Source organism: Castor canadensis, chromosome 12, assembly GCF_047511655.1.
Source record: "Castor canadensis chromosome 12, mCasCan1.hap1v2, whole genome shotgun sequence".
Taxonomy (NCBI): Eukaryota; Metazoa; Chordata; class Mammalia; order Rodentia; family Castoridae; genus Castor; species Castor canadensis.
The window spans coordinates 109,669,286-109,688,674 of record NC_133397.1 but is presented as its reverse complement, the minus strand read 5'-3'; the positions used below and the strand labels follow the sequence as shown (position 1 = coordinate 109,688,674).

At 37.8% G+C, this 19,389-nt stretch overlaps 2 protein-coding genes and 1 pseudogene across 2 annotated transcripts in view; 1 reads left to right on the top strand and 2 right to left on the bottom strand.

Moving 5' to 3' along the window:
• Rsbn1 (round spermatid basic protein 1) overlaps positions 1-10,854 on the bottom strand; it is a 46,707-nt gene extending 35,853 nt beyond the window's left edge. Inside the window, exon 1 of the mRNA XM_020166347.2 lies at positions 10,134-10,854. Within this exon, the coding sequence (XP_020021936.1) occupies positions 10,134-10,839 (706 nt within the window). The 5' untranslated portion in view covers positions 10,840-10,854. The remainder of the gene's footprint in view (positions 1-10,133) is intronic.
• On the top strand, positions 938-1,038 carry LOC141415234 (U6 spliceosomal RNA; annotated as a pseudogene).
• A 1,960-nt stretch (positions 10,855-12,814) lies between the features above and the next one.
• Positions 12,815-19,389, bottom strand: part of Ptpn22 (protein tyrosine phosphatase non-receptor type 22) — a 48,783-nt gene continuing 42,208 nt past the window's right edge. Inside the window, exons 20-21 of the mRNA XM_020166339.2 lie at positions 15,773-15,850; positions 12,815-13,139 (exon numbers count right to left, since the gene is read on the bottom strand). Coding sequence (XP_020021928.2) covers positions 13,075-13,139; positions 15,773-15,850 — 143 coding nt within the window. The 3' untranslated portion in view covers positions 12,815-13,074. The remainder of the gene's footprint in view (positions 13,140-15,772; positions 15,851-19,389) is intronic.

The window sequence follows — 19,389 nt, the reverse complement described above, 5'->3', positions numbered from 1 at the left end:
CAATCTAAGGTCAGGAGTGTATATCTTACCTTTTTTTCCAGAGCACTTAACAGATATATATTCTCATTCCATTTTTATATTAAACGTTCATTCATTTAAGTACCCACCATGTGCCAAGTGCACTTCTGGACACTAGGGATATGGTGCTGACTACCAGGTGATAAGTGCTAAGTAGGCTGCTCTAGATGTTGGGGAAGCTCTTTTTTGAGAGGTGACATTTAGAATGAGTCCTAAATAGTAAGTGACAGGCATAGGAAGGCCTAGGGGAAAATATTCCAGAGAAAAGCAAAGACCTAAAGAGAGAAGAACACACAAAATTTTCTGGAACTATACACCAAGGCATTAGTGGTAGTTATCTATGGGTGATAGGATTATAAGTGTCTAGCTTCTTTTTGCTTACCTGTGCTTTCTCATTTTCTATAATAAACATATTACTTTTATAATTTAAAAACTAATTTTTAATTTTTAAACAATTATCATGGATTGACAAGCCCAAGATAGAATGGCATCTCTCACCTACTACTAGTTGGAAAATATATCTAGCAAGAAATCTTCAGGATTAAATGGCAAGTATAGTCCTAACCAATCTTCAAGCATAGTCTAGCATTTACTGTACAGAATTTATCCATCAAACAACAGTATTTCTGATGTAATTCAAGTAATTCAGAGTTAATACAGATACTCCAGTTGATCCTATTATTAGCTCTGGGAAGAACAAGTTCAATAAATTTTATAGGAAAGAATTTACTTAGTATAACATGTAAATAAATATGATAGTTTCAGTGCTCTATATAAAATCACTCCAGATCACCAAACTTTACAGCAGTTATAAAAACCTTCTGAAGAAAATATTTTACAATTCAAGTCAAAGACTTTAAAGGATAGATACCAAATAACTTTTACTGTGTTTAAAACTTGCTCTTAAGAACAATAAAAAGTGCTTGTTTAGGCAGCACATATACTAAAATTGACATGACAGAGTATTAGCATGCCCCCACACAAGCTGACACATGACTTTGTGAAGCATTCCAAATTTAAACAAAAAGAAAACTCTTCATTTACAAACATTTTTGTAATTACACTGAGATTAGACATCAAAATATGTAGCCAGATTGCTTAAACTGGTAAGAAACAAATGCAGTCAATATTTTATTCGATATACAAGTAAATCGTTGAGATTTGGCTACAATAGTAAGTCATTTACATTTTATACCAAATAAAATTAATCTAAATGCTTTCCACAATATCAAGTCAGTAATTGAGGCAATTCTTTCAAACAACTAAATGTCATTAAATAAAATAAAGGTTAGAACAATTTTAAAAGTCATCTAATTACTCTCTACTAAATCTTTTAGCAGTTTCACAGAGAAAAAGAAAAAATATCCCTAAATAGATCTTGTTTTAAGCTTTAGTGGAGATATTTGATATGCAGATGATGGAACTGTGACCTGGGTCTGCCACTGAAATTAACACAAAGAAGAAAGTACCTCAACTGTCCCACACTTTTTTTTATATTACTATCAGCTTACCAGTGGTATTTCTAACATAGCCAAGTTTCTGTGTGTTTTGTTCCCAAACTCATTTACATGAAAATCATTCAATTAGTACAACATAGCCCATCTCAGAAAAAAAAGACTGTACAGTGAAATGAAAGAGCCATAATTGATTGCAACCTGCTGGGTATCAATGGCTCACTCCTGTAATACTAGCTACTCAGAAGGCAGAGATCAGGAAGATCACCATTCAAAGCCAGCCCAGGCAAACAGGTGCAAGCCCCCATCTTGGAAAAAACCCATCACAAAAAATAGAGCTGGTGGAGTGGCTCAAAACCCTGAGTTCAAACCCCAGTAGCACAGGGTACGGGGGGATTGACTGAAATCTCTTATACCAACAAGATAATATGAAATAAATTTTAATCTATCTCCTCACTAACACTGATTCTTTTTAAAGTTGACTCTTTTCTAAGGCAGAAATACAGAAAACTTGCCTTAAGGAAAAATTTGAGACCACTCATCTAATACCTGCTAATGAACTTCCATGAATAAACAAAATTTATTCTTAAATCACTATGGTAGCAACTAATTGAGAATGGCATAAGTACCCACAGGTTACTGAAGGTTATTGCAGAAAGTTCCCCATTACTGCCTTATTAGAAAAATACCAATTGCCTTGCCTTGAGTTTTAAAACATTATTTAAAAGCTAATGTCTAAAGGCTTCACAATCTTTCCATTTCTGTAGTAGAGTGTTTTACTTTTTCAATAAGGAATTTGGGAAGTCACATTTTGAGTATTTTCCCACAATGCAAAAGGGACAATTTATTTACATCAGTTTTGCTGGGGGTTTTTTGTTTTGTTTGTTTTCTGGTTTTATTTTTGCAATACCAGGTGCTGAACCCAGGGTTTTGCACATCCTAGGCAAATACTTTACTACTGAGCTATATCAGAGCCCTGACGTCAGTTCTTTACGGAAAAGAAGCCAAGTTATACTACTCTGTATTAAGGAAGCATTCACATATCAAACTGTGAGATTTAATGTAAAGGAAAATACAAACATTGATTTGAAAAACTACTTGTTGGCTGTCTTTAGGTCATTAAACTATACCTACATTAATACATGACACTATCAAATTCTCACATTTGCTAATGTTAAATACCATAATTTATTTCATATCATACTACTCTAAGTTTTTCATTAAGCAAAAAGAAAATTAGCATCCCATATTACAAAACTTAAATTTGTAATACCATTCTTGTACTTGGAATTCTACCTTCAATTCCTAAATATCATGGTGGATAAGCAAAAGCAAAACAATTATAATTGTTTGCATCTTATTAACTATAATAAAGGACTGAAATTATTTCTGGAAATAAAAAGGGTTTTGAGACAATGTCTTGCTATGCAACCCCAAACCAACCTCAGACTTGTGATCCTCCTGCCCTAGTCTCCTGGGATTCCAGGCATGCAACACACCAGTTAAGACTTTTTTTTTTTTTTTTTTTTTTTTTGAGAGCAGTTTTAGGTTTACAGCAAAACTGAGAGGAAATTATAAAGATTTCCCATACATCCCCATTCCTATACATGAGCAGTTCCTGTATTATCAACATGCCCACCAGGGTTGAATACTTGTTACAACTGATGAACATATACTGACAGACCTTGTCAACTAGGGTTCACTGTCACATTAGGATTCACTTGGTGCTGTATTCTATACATGAACTCACTATTTTATTATCACATAGAGTAGTTTCACTGCCCTAAAAATCCTCAGTCATCTGCCTACTCATAACTCCCTCTGCCACCATCACTAGCAATCGCTCATCTTTTCTTTCATAGTTTCGCTTTTTCCAAGGTGTCATATAATTGGAACTGCACAATATGTAGTCTTTTCAGACTGGCTTTCTTTTACTTAGTAATAATATATACTTATTGTTACTTGCTGATTTTTCATGATTTGATAGCTCATTTGTTTTTAGAGCTGAATAATGTTCCATTGACTGGATGTTTATTTATCCATTCAATTACTAAAAAACATCTTAGTTGCTTCCAAGTTTTGGAAATTATGAATAAAGTTATACATTTTCACATCCAAGGTTTTTTGTTTGTTTTTGGGTGGTACTGGGGTTTGAACTTAGGGCCTCAAACTTGCTTGGCAAGCACTCTACCACTTGAACCATCCACCAGTCACCTCCCACCCACCCCCCTTTCAGGTTTCTGTATAGACATAAGTTTTAAATTCCTTTGGGTAAAACCAAGGAGTGTGACTGCTGGATCATGTACTACGAGTATGTTTAGTTTTATAAGATACTGCCAAACTGTCTCCCAAAATATCTGTAACATTTTTCATTCCTACCAACAACGAACAAGACAGCATATCTTTTCCAATTTAATATAAAATAAGTTTTTTGCTTGTTTTTTGTTGTTTTTTTTTGGTGGGATTGGAGTTTGAACTCAGGGCTTCAAGCTTTGCAAAGCAGGTGCTCTGTGGCTTGAGCCACGCCTCCAGTCTGCATGGTATTATCTTTATGCCTCATTATTTCTCATTGGTAAAATGGGGGGAAACAGTACGTACTTCTCATGAGATCAGTATGTAGAGTATATGAAAAATGCACATTGAGTACTTGGCATAGTCCTGGAACATAACAAATACTCGATAAATGTTAACTACTATGAGTGTGCTTTTAAAGATACAAGCAGGTGTTTTACAGCTATGCTGAGATTAACGTCTCAGCTCTACTGCTTATTAAGGTTTCTGGGAAAGCTCAAAATTTCCTTAAACCTCAATTATCTCATCTTAAAATATGAATAACACTAGTGTCTATCTCATGAAGTTGTTATGAGAATTAAATGAGACAATGAGTATGAGGCCCTCATCACATACTGACATACAAGTTATCATCTTGATTATCTTAATCACAATGAAAGTATTTGTAACAATGCTTGAAATACAGTAATTCTGGAATATCTCATTAGAACTAGGTAAACACGTAAAAAGAGGGGACAGCTCTGAAACAAGGGAGCAACTATTATGCACCAAACGCCTGCTAGGAACCCTCATTTGAACCCCCAGCAAGCCGGGAAATGGAGAAGGGAAGCTTCCTGACGAACACGGAACTTATCCTGGCCACAAGCAAGTCACGTGACAGGCAAGAGTCAAACGCTCACCGGCTACTCCAAAGCTCACCTCATTCTGCTCCACTCCCTTTCTGCTTCCTCTGTCGCCCTACCTGTGACACTAATCAACTAAGTGTTATCATAATCAACTAATCAACTAAGATTATTCAGTTACAATTAATGCACTTGAGGTCTGAAAGAATCTCCAATAAAGGGAGTATTTCTTTACTCAAAAATATTTTGCTTAACGTTCACTGCATAGTTCTGCACACTCACAAAGGCATTCACGTACACTACAGAAAAGTTTTTGTGCCTTACTTAAAGGTATCTTTGCCTCTTTTTGCGGGACTAGGGGAAAAAAATCAGTACTGAAGTTATTGTTCTGATAAATAACATCATCTGCCTCTTTCAAGTCTCATCATTATAATCCCAATAATTCTCCATTTTTATCACCAAAAACAATCAAGTGTTTCCAGATCATTCTTGTTTTTTTGTTTTTTTTTTTTGAGACAGGGCCTTTTGCCCAAGCCAGCCTCAAACTCACAATACTCCTGCCTCAGCCTCCCAAGTGCTGGGATCACAGGAGTGCACCACCACACCAAACCTTTAATATCTCTTTATTAACCTAAATCCCAATATGCACAACAGAAAGAGAAAAGCCAACTACGCAATGAGTCAAAAACAAAAAAAACTGAGTTCAATACTCAGTTCTACCATGAACTAGAAAATGTAAAGCATGTTATTTCAACCTCTTTGAAAACTGCTTTACTTCCTATTTTACAGATGAAGCAAATTAACCCTAGCATTTACAAATTCAATTTTTGTCTCAACTATTTATGAGCAACTCCAAATGTGTGCGTTGGTAGTAGTTTGTGATTAGTACACACATAAATTTGGATTGAGTACTACTGGGCTGAGGTGCAAGAACACGCTTCCTAACTGAACTCAGGTTGCCAAACTCTCTCTGCAAAGAACCAGAGAGCAGGCTTTGCAGGCCACGTGGTCTCTGTCTAACTACTCCTACTCTGTACTATGTTGCCAAAAGTACCGAAGGCAATATGTATGAATAAATAGAGCTGTGTTCCAATAAAGCTTTATTTGTAGACATTGAATTCGGTATCATATGATTTTCATGTGTTGTGAGGTTTTTTCCCAACTTTAAAATGTAAAAAAAATATTACCAGTTGTACAAAAACAGGTAGTAAACTCACTATTGTTGTTGTTTGGGTTTCTGCTGTTGAGACAGGCTCTTACTACGTAGCCAAGGCTAGCCTGGAACTCACTATGTCACACAGGCTGGCCTTGAACATGCAATCTTCCTGTTTCCAATGTGCTGGGATTACACATGTGTTTCATGATGCCCATCAGTGTAACTGATTTTTGATAAAGATGCAAAAGCAATTCAATGGAAGAAAAATAAGGTGCTACATGAATTAAATATCCACAGACCAAAAAAAAAAAAGAACTGTAAACCTGAGCCACACACCTGTAAAACTGGCTCAAGTGGATTAGATCTAAAAGTAAATATAAAATGATAAACCTTTTAGGAAAATAAAATAGCACCAAAAGAATGATTAATTAAAGAAAAAAGTCAATAAATTAAACTTCAGCAAAATTTAAAGCTTTTCCTTTGTTTATGCTGTGTGAAAAATCACACTGAGATGATGAAAAAACAAGGAATACACGGTGAAAATATTTGCAATATATAAAGAATTCTCAATGAAAAATTCTCAAAACACAATAAAAAAATAAGCAATTTGGCCAGACCCAGTGACTCACACATGTAATGCTAGCTACTCAGGAGGCAGAGATCAAGAGGATCACAGTTTGAGGTCGGCCTAGGCAAAAAGTTCACAAAACCACATCTCAACCAATTTAAAAAAAAAAGGCTCAGAGCAGCTTGCACCTTTCATTCCAGCTACCTGAGAAGTGTACACAGCAGTCCAGGCATAAATTAGTTATTTCCCTATTCAAGAACTAACTAAAGCAAAAGCAGATGAGGGCATGGCTCAAGTGGTAGAGCACCTGCTCAGTAAGTGCAAGGCCTTGAGTTCAAAACCCCACATCAATAAAAAGAAAAACCTTTAATTAAAAAATGGGCAAAAGACATTGAGACATTTTACTGGCAAGGATATATAAATGGCAAATTGTGACATGAAGCATAGGTTAATGTCATTAGCCATGAGACCATGATGTGGTATTACTGTACATGTACTGAAACAGCTAAAATAAAAACAGCAACAACAGACAGTGTCAAGAATGTGGAGGGACTTCATTTTTCATACATTGCTGCTGGGAATTTAAAATGGTACACTCTAGAAAACAGTATGGCAACATGGTAAAAATAAACTTTAAACATATACTTATGATATGACCTCAATCACATTCCCCAAAGAAATGAAAACTTTATGCTAAACAAAAACCTGAACAGGAATGTTCAGAGAAATTTTAGTCGTACTACCAAAAACTAAGAGCTAATCAAAATGTCTTTCAGTAGGTGGCTAGTTCAATAAGGGAACCATTTCATCCATACTATGAAATTCTATTCAGCAATGAAAAGGAGAAAGCTAATGAATATATACAACGTGGACAGATCTCAGACATCATGGTGAGTGAGAGAAGCCAAGCTCAAAAGAATACATACTGCATGATTCCATTATACAATATTCTCAAAGTGACAAAATGATAGAGATGGAGAAGAGATTAGTGGCTGCATGGGGGAAGGGATGGTAGGAAGGGTGGAGAGACAGAGGGCATGTCTACAGCTATACAGGGATAACCTAAGACAGATCTCTATAGAGGTGCAATAGTTCTGTGCCTTGATTGCAGTGGTAGCTGCACTAATACACATGTGGTAAAATGACACAGAACTACACATACATACTGTACCAATGTCAATTTCCAGATGTTAGTATTATATATCACATAAGATGTAGCCACTGGAGAAAGCTGGTGAAAGGTAAGGGCCTAGCTACTAGTTTTGCAATTTTCTATGAATCTATAATTATCTCAAACAAAAAGTTAAAAGTTTCTAAAAATCTGAGGACAGGCACACAGGGAGGACAATGCTCTGTAAATAACAAGAATCGACCCACTATCCTTATTAATCTTAGTTTTAAGTAAATGCCTACATGAGTCACACACTATTTTAAAAGGTTTCCATACATTGCCTCATTCAATCCATATAACCACAATATAAATGAAATATTACCACCCCATTTTTCAGACAGGAAACTGAAATTGAAGAGAGGTTAAAGTAATTTGCTCATGGTCACACAATAGTGGTAGAGCCACAATTTAAATTCAAATGAACTCTCTAGAGCCATGCCTCCTGCACAGGAGGGTAACAAAAGTAAATATACTGGGGGGGGGGAGGTGTGTATTAAACTGTGCAGAAGCTTGGACTAAACAATGTTAAACCAGTATGTTTTTTGTATGGGTTTCAGATCATCAATGCCAGTGCATGTCAGATATCTGGAATACTACAGTATACCATTTTTCCCAAATGTTTCTAACCAGGGAGTCTGCCCAGCCCCCCCCCCCCCAGAAAATATCATCCAATAAATAATCCCTCAGCCAAAAGTTAAAATGGGCCTGATCTTAACCCATTTCTCTCTTCACATATTGGCAAACTTCAAATGTTTAGAGCTGTGCTGTCTAATGCAGTAGCCACTTGCCATATGTGGCCAATTATAAATGAGAATAAAATTTTAAAAATCAAGTTCTCAGACATACTAGCCACATTTCAAGTCTGTTCAACAGCTACATATGGCTACCATATTGGACAGCATAGATATAGAACATTTCCATTATCAGGAAATCTATCCATCAGACTGGATTAAAATCTTGCTTTTGTTCATTTTTTTTTTGATTGTTTTTAAAGAGCATAGGGCCTATATTACCTTCAGAAAAGTACATGTCACTGCCACTATGCCCCATTGAAGGAGGGAAGTCAGAGAGCCTTGATTTTTAGTCAACTGCTACCACTCTAAAGTCAAGCACAGGAGAAAGGTAAGTGACGAAGCGGGAGAATGAGTAACAAGACAGCAAACTCATGCAGCTTGGAGATAGAGCCTGAGCTGGGATTCAGAAGTCTGCATTGTACTTCGAATTATGCTGATGATTCACTAAAAAACAAAAAAAAATGGTACTGTGAGTTGATTTAGTTGTATCTCTTCACTATTTGGGGCCTTGATTTCCTCCTCTACAACATAAATTTAAAATAAATGACTGCTAAGATTTCCTTTAGTTCTTTTGGAGATACACACACACATAGATAAGAGGGTGGGGGAATAAGAGTGAAAATAAGAGAGAGCAATATAATCATCATATTGGTGGTGGAAAACGGCAGTCCTGTCAGCTTGCCACAAGTTCTATTCCTGGGATGAGATCTGGATACCACCAAAGAAAGATGTAATTCCTATCTGTACCTCAAACACACACACACACACACACACAGGTTGGCCTTAAGACCAAATATGTGGAGAGTGCAAAACTCTCCAAACTTTAGATTGAAAGACTGGTTCATTAACACGAATAACCAAGCTGACTCAGTAGTAAGATACATAGAAGTATCCTGAACTCTTCCTGAGAAGACAAAACAAATTACATAAAATCATATACAAAGTACAAGCCAACGATATAGTCAAAAGTATCCCCTCATTTCTTCCACAAAGAATATAAATAAATGTTACAGGTATTTGCCAATAGGAAAGCATCCATTTCGGCCAACCTAATTTCTCTAGAACCCACAATTAATTAGATGGTCCTACATTTTCTGGATTAAATATCTCTTGAGGGTTACTGGAATTACATAGCCCCTCAAACTGTGCTGGCAGAATAAAATGCAACTGGTACCAGTGCCTCCCTGCTACCTACTGCACACTTCGCTCTTTTCAGAGGCACTGTGGCCTAGGATCCAAAAAGAGAGAAAACCTTCCTAATTCCTAGTCTGAGGATCAAAAGGGCCAATATAAAAACTTTAAAGCGATTTTTTTGCTCTAGATAAAAAAGAAAAACTGTGTTGGATTTTTTTTTTTTTAGCTTGCATAAGCTAAGGCGACCAGTTAGGTGTGCAAGAATTCAAACTCTCCAGCCCCAAGGATATTTTGGAGCAGGGAGGTAGGAAAAAGTACTAAAAGGGAGAAGGGATTTTCGTGCCCAGCCTTTTCTTCACCAGCGCAGGCTTCGGTACCCCACCTCCTAAACCCAACGCCAAGGACCGCGCGGCGCGGAAGCCCTGCGGAATTTGAAAACAAACGTTGCGAGGCTCCGGGGGTGGGGGGGGGAACTGGCGAGGGGCTGGCTGGTAACTGACAGCTCGGGCCTCGGAGAGAGAAGCCTCAAGTAGGTCACACTGTGTCACCGGTGTGAAATCTAGAGTCCAGCCCAGTGGGCGCAGGGGGGAGCAGGGCAGCAGGAAGATTAGCAGGGGCTTGGTATCGTTCAAGTCCTAAAGGGGTGGGACATGGGACCGAGTCCGCCCTGGAGCCCGAGCCTGACCAGTTCGCCTTGCTCTCACCTCTCTTGGGGGCCTTGATCAGAGGCACTCCTCCAGTCCTCTCGCCGTTTTCCTGCTTGTCCTTGTGCTTCAGATCGCCCGCAACGCAGGCGCTGGGGTCAGCATCCGAGCCGCGGTGGTGGTGGTGCTTGTGTCGCTCCTTGTGGCCCTTATGCTTGGGCCCGGACGCGCTCACCGTCAGGGGCGAGAAGGTGAAGAGGGCCGAGGTGCCTGGGGCCGGCAGCGGGGCGGCGACAGCGGGCCCCGCGGGTGCCAGCGACGGTGGCGGCGGAGGCGGCAGGAGCAAGGGCTCAACAGCGCCCGGGACCGAAGGGGCAGCATTCGTTGGCGGCAGCGGCCCGGGATGTTGGCGGCTGCGACGCCGCCGGTGAGGGGGAGCAAGAGGGGGGTCCTGGCTCGGCCGCCCCCGCTTCTCCTGAGACCCCCCACTGCTTGCTCGGCGCTGCCGCTTCACTCCCCGCGGCGAGACCCCAACATGGGGTTTCTCTTTCCCCTCTTTGTCCGGCTCCTCCTGCGCCGCCACCGCCCGTACTACGCGCACCGCTCCGACCTGCGCAGCCATTTCACCCACAAACACACATTTAAATGGCCCGACCGCCCCCCCGTCCGCGCATGGCGCAAGCGCCGACCGCGCACGGCCCGCTGGGCATTGGAGTCTCTCTCCCGTCCTCCATTTGTCCGCCGCTCGCCGCGCTGAGCTGAACATGCCGGAAGCGGCAGTTCCGGCGCCTCTCCGCAGGCCTCTCCAACCGAGCTTCTATTGTAAAGCGTCTTGGCCGCGCAAAGCCTTGTGGGAGCGGTAGTTCCGCCCCGCCCCCGCCGCGACTGCGACTCTGTGAGTGGAGGAGCCTAGAGGGAGCGTGCGTCGAGTCACGCTTCGGGCCGCGACGCAACCGCCGCCAGTCGACGAGTTGCCGCCAACCGCCTTAACGGCCCGAACAATGTTAATGGCTTTCCGAGCCTGGCGGCGCGTTTACGTTATCCGCTTCCTGTGCCCCCTCGTCATTCGAGGCGGAGTAGGTGGTCTCCATAGTGACTTTGAAATTTCCTATTTCTCGCATAAACATTTGTGAGGTAAAAGAATCTCCAGCCTTGACAAACGCTGGGGAAAAAGAGAAATTAGTAATATGGAAAGCGACGGCGGTTTTGCTGCACAATATAAGGGAGGTGCAAATGAGTAGTAGTTTTTTTTTTTTTTTTGGCAGCGTTTTCCGGGGCGTTACTATGGTTACAGTCACCCCCAAGGCAGGTGCAGGAACCGCCTGGGAGCGGGCTCGCCCTCGAGCCGCATCCCCGCTCTTGCCGGGAAAGGTAGAGTCCGGCATTTAATTAGAACATATCCAACGGTTAAAAAGTCCTAGCTAGAAAACCATGCGTAAAAATTTTAATGTTTTTTTTCAAATTATAAATACAAGGCATAAATTTGAAAAGCCTGTCTCTACCAGAAAAGGGTCCCCAAATCGTTACCATTGACCGTAGCTGCACAGAAACTCATTTAGAATTTGGTCACTTTGTCTTTTAACGAGGATTCTTTTCCTGCGCTTGGTCCTTGGTAAAGATTTTTGGAAATAACTGGTTACAGTGATGTACTTAGCATGAGTTGGCTGTGGCTTGATACCACGAGTTCCTGGAGAACTACTTCGGCTAAATGAACTCTACTGTAGTGAAGTTAGTTTGGAAAGAAAAGTTTGCTGTACGCCTGTTGGTTACACATTGTACTACAATAGATGGGGGACAATGTATCCTTCAGTTTACCCTAGCATCAGGCGTCCTAATGGAAGAGTAAACATCAAAGATGTTAATACTGTTTCTAAGTCAGCAATTTGTAAATAAAAAGGTATTTAAATCCTTAGGAAAAGTAAAATGAATGCTTCATAATAATAAGTGATCCACATGGCAGGGGGCGTGTCTCAAGCCTGGAGTGCTCGAGGCCCTGAGTTCAAACCCCAGTCCTGCCAAAAAAAAAAAAAAAAAATACTAGTCCACTAACTTATTTTCTACATAAAATTAGGTTTGAAATATCAGATTTCCTTAAGGCATATCCGTATTCATGCAGAAATTTATTTTAAACTAGCAGTCCTCTGATTATTTGGATAGAAATTGCACATGTTTATGTGGGACCTTTTAAATAAATAATAAAATATTACCTTATAGCTATTTCATTATTTTTCCTGGAATTGGTAATTGGTTAAGACTATCTGAAATGTAGTAGAACATCTTATTAGTTGAGGTACCTACTTAGAAAATGATTGCTATCATTATTTGCACATTTTATTTTCTTAACTATCACTTACTTTCTCATTGCCCCGGTTTCCTGCAACATTCAGGAAGATCTGTGAGTTGTACTTCATTCAGGAAAAAATAACTCCCAGAGAATAGTTATTGTCACAAGCAGTAATTTTGTACAGCAGCCACAAAGTAAGATTTTTTTTAAGTTTTATACTCTTATTATAGCAATGTAGAAATTTAATTGAGGTCCAATTCGTACAAACATTTTAAAATTTACAATTATGCTTGGCATGATGGTATATACCTGTAATCTCAGCCCTCTGGAGGTGAGGCAAAAGGAGCACTTGAGCCCAGGGGTTTGAGACCAGTCTGGGCAACAAAGCAAGGCCCCATCTCAAAAATAAATTTAAAAAGTAGAAAGTAAAGTAAAATAACTTTCAAAAATAAAAGTGTTTTCTTTGTAGCATTATTTATATAAACTCAAGAGACAAGTTTTTATTGACAATTTCTAACCCAATGCAAATAATATGAAAATACAAAATTACTGGCACTTTTTTCACCTTTTGCTTTTCTTCTAAAAGATATTAACACATCAGCATATCTTCATTACTGGTATTATGAGTATAAAGCACTTATTTTAACTAGCAACATTCTGACACTTTTATTTACAAATGCACTTGCAGTCTATATTCTTGTTAAATCCAGAGTTGTATTAAATATTCCAAGTTGGTGGTGGGTTCCTTGGTCCTTTTGGTTTTGAAAAACGATTTCCAAAACCTGGGAACAAAAATGAAAAGAGAGATTTCTTAATATAGAAATGGATTCTTGGCTTTTAGAGTATAATATATGCAAATACATGGATTATTTTTAAAAGGTTAGGCAGCATCTTTAATCAGTTTAGTAATAAGATAAAAAGGCATTATAGTAATTAAAACTTAAATGAAAACAATACAATACTTTTTTTTTTTTTGCAATGCTGAGGATTGAACCCAAGGCCTCCTGCACGCTAGGCAAGTGCTCTACCACTGAGCCACACCCCCAAACCACGTAATAGTATTTTAGATTTGTAGAGAATTTATAGATTTAATAATGACAATAATTGGATGAAAACCCCTAGATATAATAGCCTTTGATAACTCAGTACAGAATATCACTTATCTACCTTCATTCACTCTTTACAAAACTGACACATTTTAATTTCACAAACTAAGTATTATTGCTTTAGTATTATTGTATTAAATCTATCTATACCTTGGAGTTACTAAGAGATTATGTTAGTAAAAAAATTTTTTAACCAATTCTTAAAAATTTAAATAGTTTAATAACCATTTTTATCCTTCCTCAAACTCTACTTCCCCATCTCTCATAAAGGAGAGGATGAGAAAATTTTTCACAAATAATGCAAGCTATTTCTGGATGCTTTCAAAAGATTTGCAGATTGATGACATTAATTCTTTTATCACTTCAACAATATATGCTTTCCTTTGATTGGGGTATATTTTCAGGGATCTTACACTTCAGGACCTTAAATTGAGAAACAAAAGGTTTGAAATACAGAGGGAGAACAGAGTGTGGAAATCTCAGTGATATTCCTAAAATTTTAGTTTTATTATCTTAACCTACTCAAGTGTTACCTAAGGCTAGTTCATGTACATTTTATTCCTCTGAGCAATAATAAAGAAGTTGGAAAGAAAAACATTTTGAGTTAGGTAGTTGCCCACCACAGTCAAATCATCTCATCAGTACAGATATCTTGATTGCAATCCATGTGAACTGGGCACAGAAGTAAGAACATGTTACATGACTACGTGAAGTATCTAAAATTTGAGGAATACATTCTGTCTCTTTCACTGGTCAGTTGTCGGTAGTTTAGAATAGTAGAGAACTACTTTTTTTTTTTTTTATGAGTCAACTCAGAGAAAATAAATCTGAATCACGATTTTTGTCTTTCAAATTTAAGTGTTTTGAGTAGCATCCTTACAATATATATTCCCTTATAAAAGGGAACAGTGAAAAAATATTTTCAAGTAGGTAAACTGCTCAAATCTAGGAATATTTGAGAAGTAGCAACATAGAGGCAGCCTCTAATATTTTATCCTCAGGCCACAGGCTGTTGTAATTACGTGGACCATGAGTTATTCAAGTGGTATCAGTTTAGAGAAATGAAGAACACAGGAAACATGTGTCCCCAGCAAACTTTGGAGCTTTTTTCATAGTTTGTTCAATATTCTATATGAGTGTTTTTAACTAAATAATTCCATGTAAACCCTAATTTTTTAATTATAATGCATAAAACTTTAGTGTTGATGAAATCCAAACAAAGTTTCATGGCTAAAGAAACAGACCCAGAGATTCTGGTTACACATTTTTCCAAAGGGAGATAAGGAGTGTAACATAGGTATGGCAGAAATTGCTGCCTCTTGCAGCATCTTTGCTTCTTCCTCAGAAATAAAATTATATTTGAGCAACTGCATATGTCTGCCCAGCAATATTACAATTTAGTTATATCTAAGTTTTCTTCCAGGGAATGTGAGCTGATGATATTGCCACATCCAGCCAAATGCCTTAAAGCCAGAAGACGGGAAAAGGAAGCCACACCTCCTCCCTATCTTCCCTTTTCTGGATGTTGGAGCAACCTAATTTTGACCATACAGATAAGGACAATACCTCAAAATGTGGTCCCGGAATTCCTGGGGTCTCCCATATCCTTTCAGGTGTCTACTTTTTGGTAATAGCAAATTTGTAGTAATAATATCCTACATTTGAATTGCTATACCTCTTATAAAAATTATACATGACATTACTTTAAGTCTATCATAAATATGTCATATGGAATAATACAGTGCTTAAAGTAACATGAAGTTATTTTAAGTTTATAGGTTATACTTGGATAAGCAGTTCCTTTAAACTGTAAATAACTGCTTCAGACTAGAGGCATGGCTCAAGTGGTATAGAGCACCTACTTTGCAAGCATGACACCTCTGAGTTCAAACCCCAGTCCTACCAAAAAAAAACTGCTTCATCTACTGTTGTATGAGTTATATAAGATTAAGATTAAACAGCAGTAACTGTTGTTTTTATCACACTTTTATATTTTTATATATTTGCTTTAGATATGAACAGAAATATCACAGCATCTCAATTTCTTCATTTGGCTAGTCATATTCATTAACTACATTCCAGCATAATATTGTGGTTTCCTAGCTATATTTTCCACATCTTTCAGATAATTCAGTCCTATTTGAGATGCTAAGAGGTAGCTGAGATTAAAAAAGATAACTTGCATGGAAAAAATATAAAAATAATAACCTATATATGAAACCTTAAATCATACTTAAAGTTATATTTCTTACACTATATGTGAATAATTTGCATAATTTTTTAACTCTGCTGTAAAGTAAATCACATACCAAAATTCAGAAAGGAGCTAGAGTTTTTTGACTGAACAGATTCTTCAGGTTTGTTTGGTGGTGAAGAATTACAGATACCTATAATCAAAAAAAAAAAAAAAAGATGAAAGGGAAAGAATGAATACAGAATCGGATTACTGTTTATCAAATTGCATAATTATTGAGATTAAACATTTCCTCCAGAGTAATTGGTACTCCCAAGTAAATACATCAGTATCAAATGTTAAAATATAAGTGTTTGCAAACAGGTTGACACTGAATTCATGTGTATGTGTGTTTATTCAATGGCTTCTTCACAAACTTTTTGTTTGGTGGGCCTGGGGTCTGAATTTAGGGCTTCGCACTTGCAAAGCAGGCACTTTACCACTTGAGCCACACCTCTAGTCCATTTACTTGTAAACAGATTACATGGTAAAATCCAACACTAAAGAAAATTGCCAAAGGAATAAATGCTATGTCATGAATCAACTTTGGCTGGATTCACATTTTGGCTTTGCACTTCATCTTACTTTTGTTCTGGCCAGTCTTAATACACTTCTAAATCTCCACATTAACTCATCTATGGCAAATCTGATTTTTCTTACATTATCCTCTACTCCTGGAATCTCCTTCACTTCACTTTCCAGCCACTTTTTTCCCCATTATAGATTATTCTAATTTAGGTCCATAGTCTCCCCAAAGTATTGTTATGCTTATTCATTTGCTAGTTTACTTATTTGCATGTTGTCTTTAAAATATATTTGCCTTCCACACCCTTAATATATGCATGTATCAGCTTCTGCCCAGTTTTGAAAAGAATCAATGAAACTTGGTCCACATTTTGCATGTGTACTGTTGTGCAATGAAAAAAAAAGGTACGTTTGTATAAACTTTCTGACAAACAGCATATAAGTGAGGAACAATAATTAAATATTCTCTTTTTTTTGTACACAGTCTAAGAATACAGTGTTTGTGTGTGTTTGTACATTCACACCTAATATTAGGATTCTAGAAACATCTTTTCCTTCTGGGAAGTACTTGAGTATGAGTCATTAGAATACATAGTAGATTCCAATCATATGCAACTAAACATATTTATTGAATACCTACTGTGTTCTAAGCTAGGCACTGAGGATAGACATGAATACAACATAGATGAAGATGAAGAAGTTCAGGAGATATCAATTATCTCTATACTACATGTAAGTTGAGAGTTGTATACATTCCTCAGAAAGAAAATAGTTGTCCCAAAGGAGCATATTCTATTTTTTTTTTTACAAAGGAGGCAAAGATTCTGCACATGTACATTAGTGGGAACTGCTATTTTGCATATTGGCTGGTCTTAGCTGTTTTTAGGCTGCCTGCCCAATGTGGATTCCCTCTTCTCCTGATAATGAACTTGAATTTTCCTTTCACAATTTTCATTCTCCACACTTCTAGTGGAACCGATTCTACCATTAGCAATGAAATGACCAATAACTGAGGCTGATTTTCATCATTTATTCATGGTACATTGGCATGGTCATACCAGATGTGTAGGTCTGACCTCATTCCTGATTACTCAATGTCCACATGTAACTAGTTAAATATTAGCCATGACACTATCCTACCTAATCAGAACATTGAATATACTATTAGGAATTGGCTCAGGGATGGGCAAATGAACCAAACTAACACAATCAGACCCAATTAGCACTAGTCATCAGACTAGTGCTTAAGCAACTAAGAAAGAGCTATTTTTTTTCATCATAAGCTTGAAACCACATGGTAAAAAAAAATTTGCCTATCAGTAAGCTAATGCAATGAAACAAAGCTGAAAGATAGGGAATTAATATATCCTGATTATGTAATTCAAACCCCTGATTATAAGCCAATAAATTCCTCTTCTGTTGAGCTTAAATTAGCCTATGTTGGGTTTTCTGTCACTTGCAGCTGAAGTCCCTTTTTATTTTATTTATTTATTTTTTGGCAGTACTGGGGTATTGAACTCGGGGCTTCATGCTTGCCAGGCAGGCACTGTACTACTTGAGCCACTCTTGCCACTTTTTGCATTGGTTATTTTTGAGAAAGAGTCTCACTTTATGCCCATGCCAGCCTGAAGGCTATTTGTGCTTCCCTGCATAGCTGGATGACAAGTTTGTGCCATTGGTTGAGATGGAGTCTTGTAAACATTTTGCCTGGGCTGTCCTGGAACCATGATCCTCCCAGTCTCCACCTCCTGGATAACTAGGATTACAAACATGAGTCACTGCACCCAACCAGCAACTGAAGTATTTCTGAGCAATTAGAATTTCCCATCAAAAGTTGGCATCAGGCATCATGGTTGACAGTTTCTACCCTTGTCACCCATAATTCAGTGTCCATACTGCAGCTAGTGTAACCTCTCTGCCTAAAACCCTTTTATGACTTCTCATTGCACTTAGAATAAACTCTACTTAATATGATCCATAAGAATGTAGCTACTCCTCCCCTATCTTTCCCTCATTCCAGCCTAACTTTACTTCTCTCTTCTTTTTACTTACTATTCTGCAGTAATGATTTCTTTCTTTGAGTTCCTACAACAAACAAAACTCACACCTTACGAGATTTTTTATATGTTGCCCCTTCTATCTTGTGTCATCTCCCCATTTTTTGCCTGGATGGCTGGCTGCTCTTTCATGTCTTAGGCTCAGAGATCACTTCCTTAGAAAGGACTTTCCTGGACTACCTATCTGAAATTGGATCCCCTTTTGCTCTCCCTTGTAATTACTCTTTTGTTTTCCTTAATAGCATTCATTGTAATGTTTTATTATGTTTTGTATTTATGGATTTACTTCTTTAATCCCTCGTTAAGTTCCATAGTCCCTCACTAGACTTTAAGTTCCACAAAAGCCTAAGAGCTGATATCTGTTCTGTTTACCATGATATACCAAGTGCCTTGTATAGTGTCTGGCACACAGTATCCATCTCAACAAGATACTAGTTTAAAATTACATAAAAATGCTAACTTCATTAAAAGTTTAACTACAGTCAGTAAGAGATCAGATGGAGAGAAAGCATATGGAATTTGGAAGTCATGAGCCATCTAGAAGGGACAGAGGATACATACAAATATAGATGGATAAGTTGAAAGTTTGAGAATCAGTTTGGAAGGCTAGATAGTGTTCTTCACTTAAGGGCAAAAGATCATAGGATCAAAATAGCTGAAAATGGAAATACAACCTAGCCTAGATCCAGAGAATGACCTTGGAGGTCTTTCTAAGAAATAAGACTCAGTCTCTGAGAGTCCCTCCATATCACAAAGCTGTGTCAATATTAATCTACCTGAAGTATACATTTCTTTCTTTGATATCCTCAGACATCATTGGATCAAGAGAAAGAAAATTGGGCATTTCATAAACCAAACTGATCAAATCAATTTTTGGTTGACTATATTTCATTCAAGTCATTCATTTCTTTGGGTTTGTCTATGTAATATTACCTATTTCCTACCACAGTTCTCTTTTGAAATATTTAAATTCTCTTTTGAATAACTTTAAGGAAAAAGGTATATTTTCCAACCATACTTTAGCCATCATGGGTAAGAAATCAGTTCATTTCAGCAGTCAGGTATAATGGTAATGATAGCAAACTATCAAGAATCTGGAGTTTATTGATGG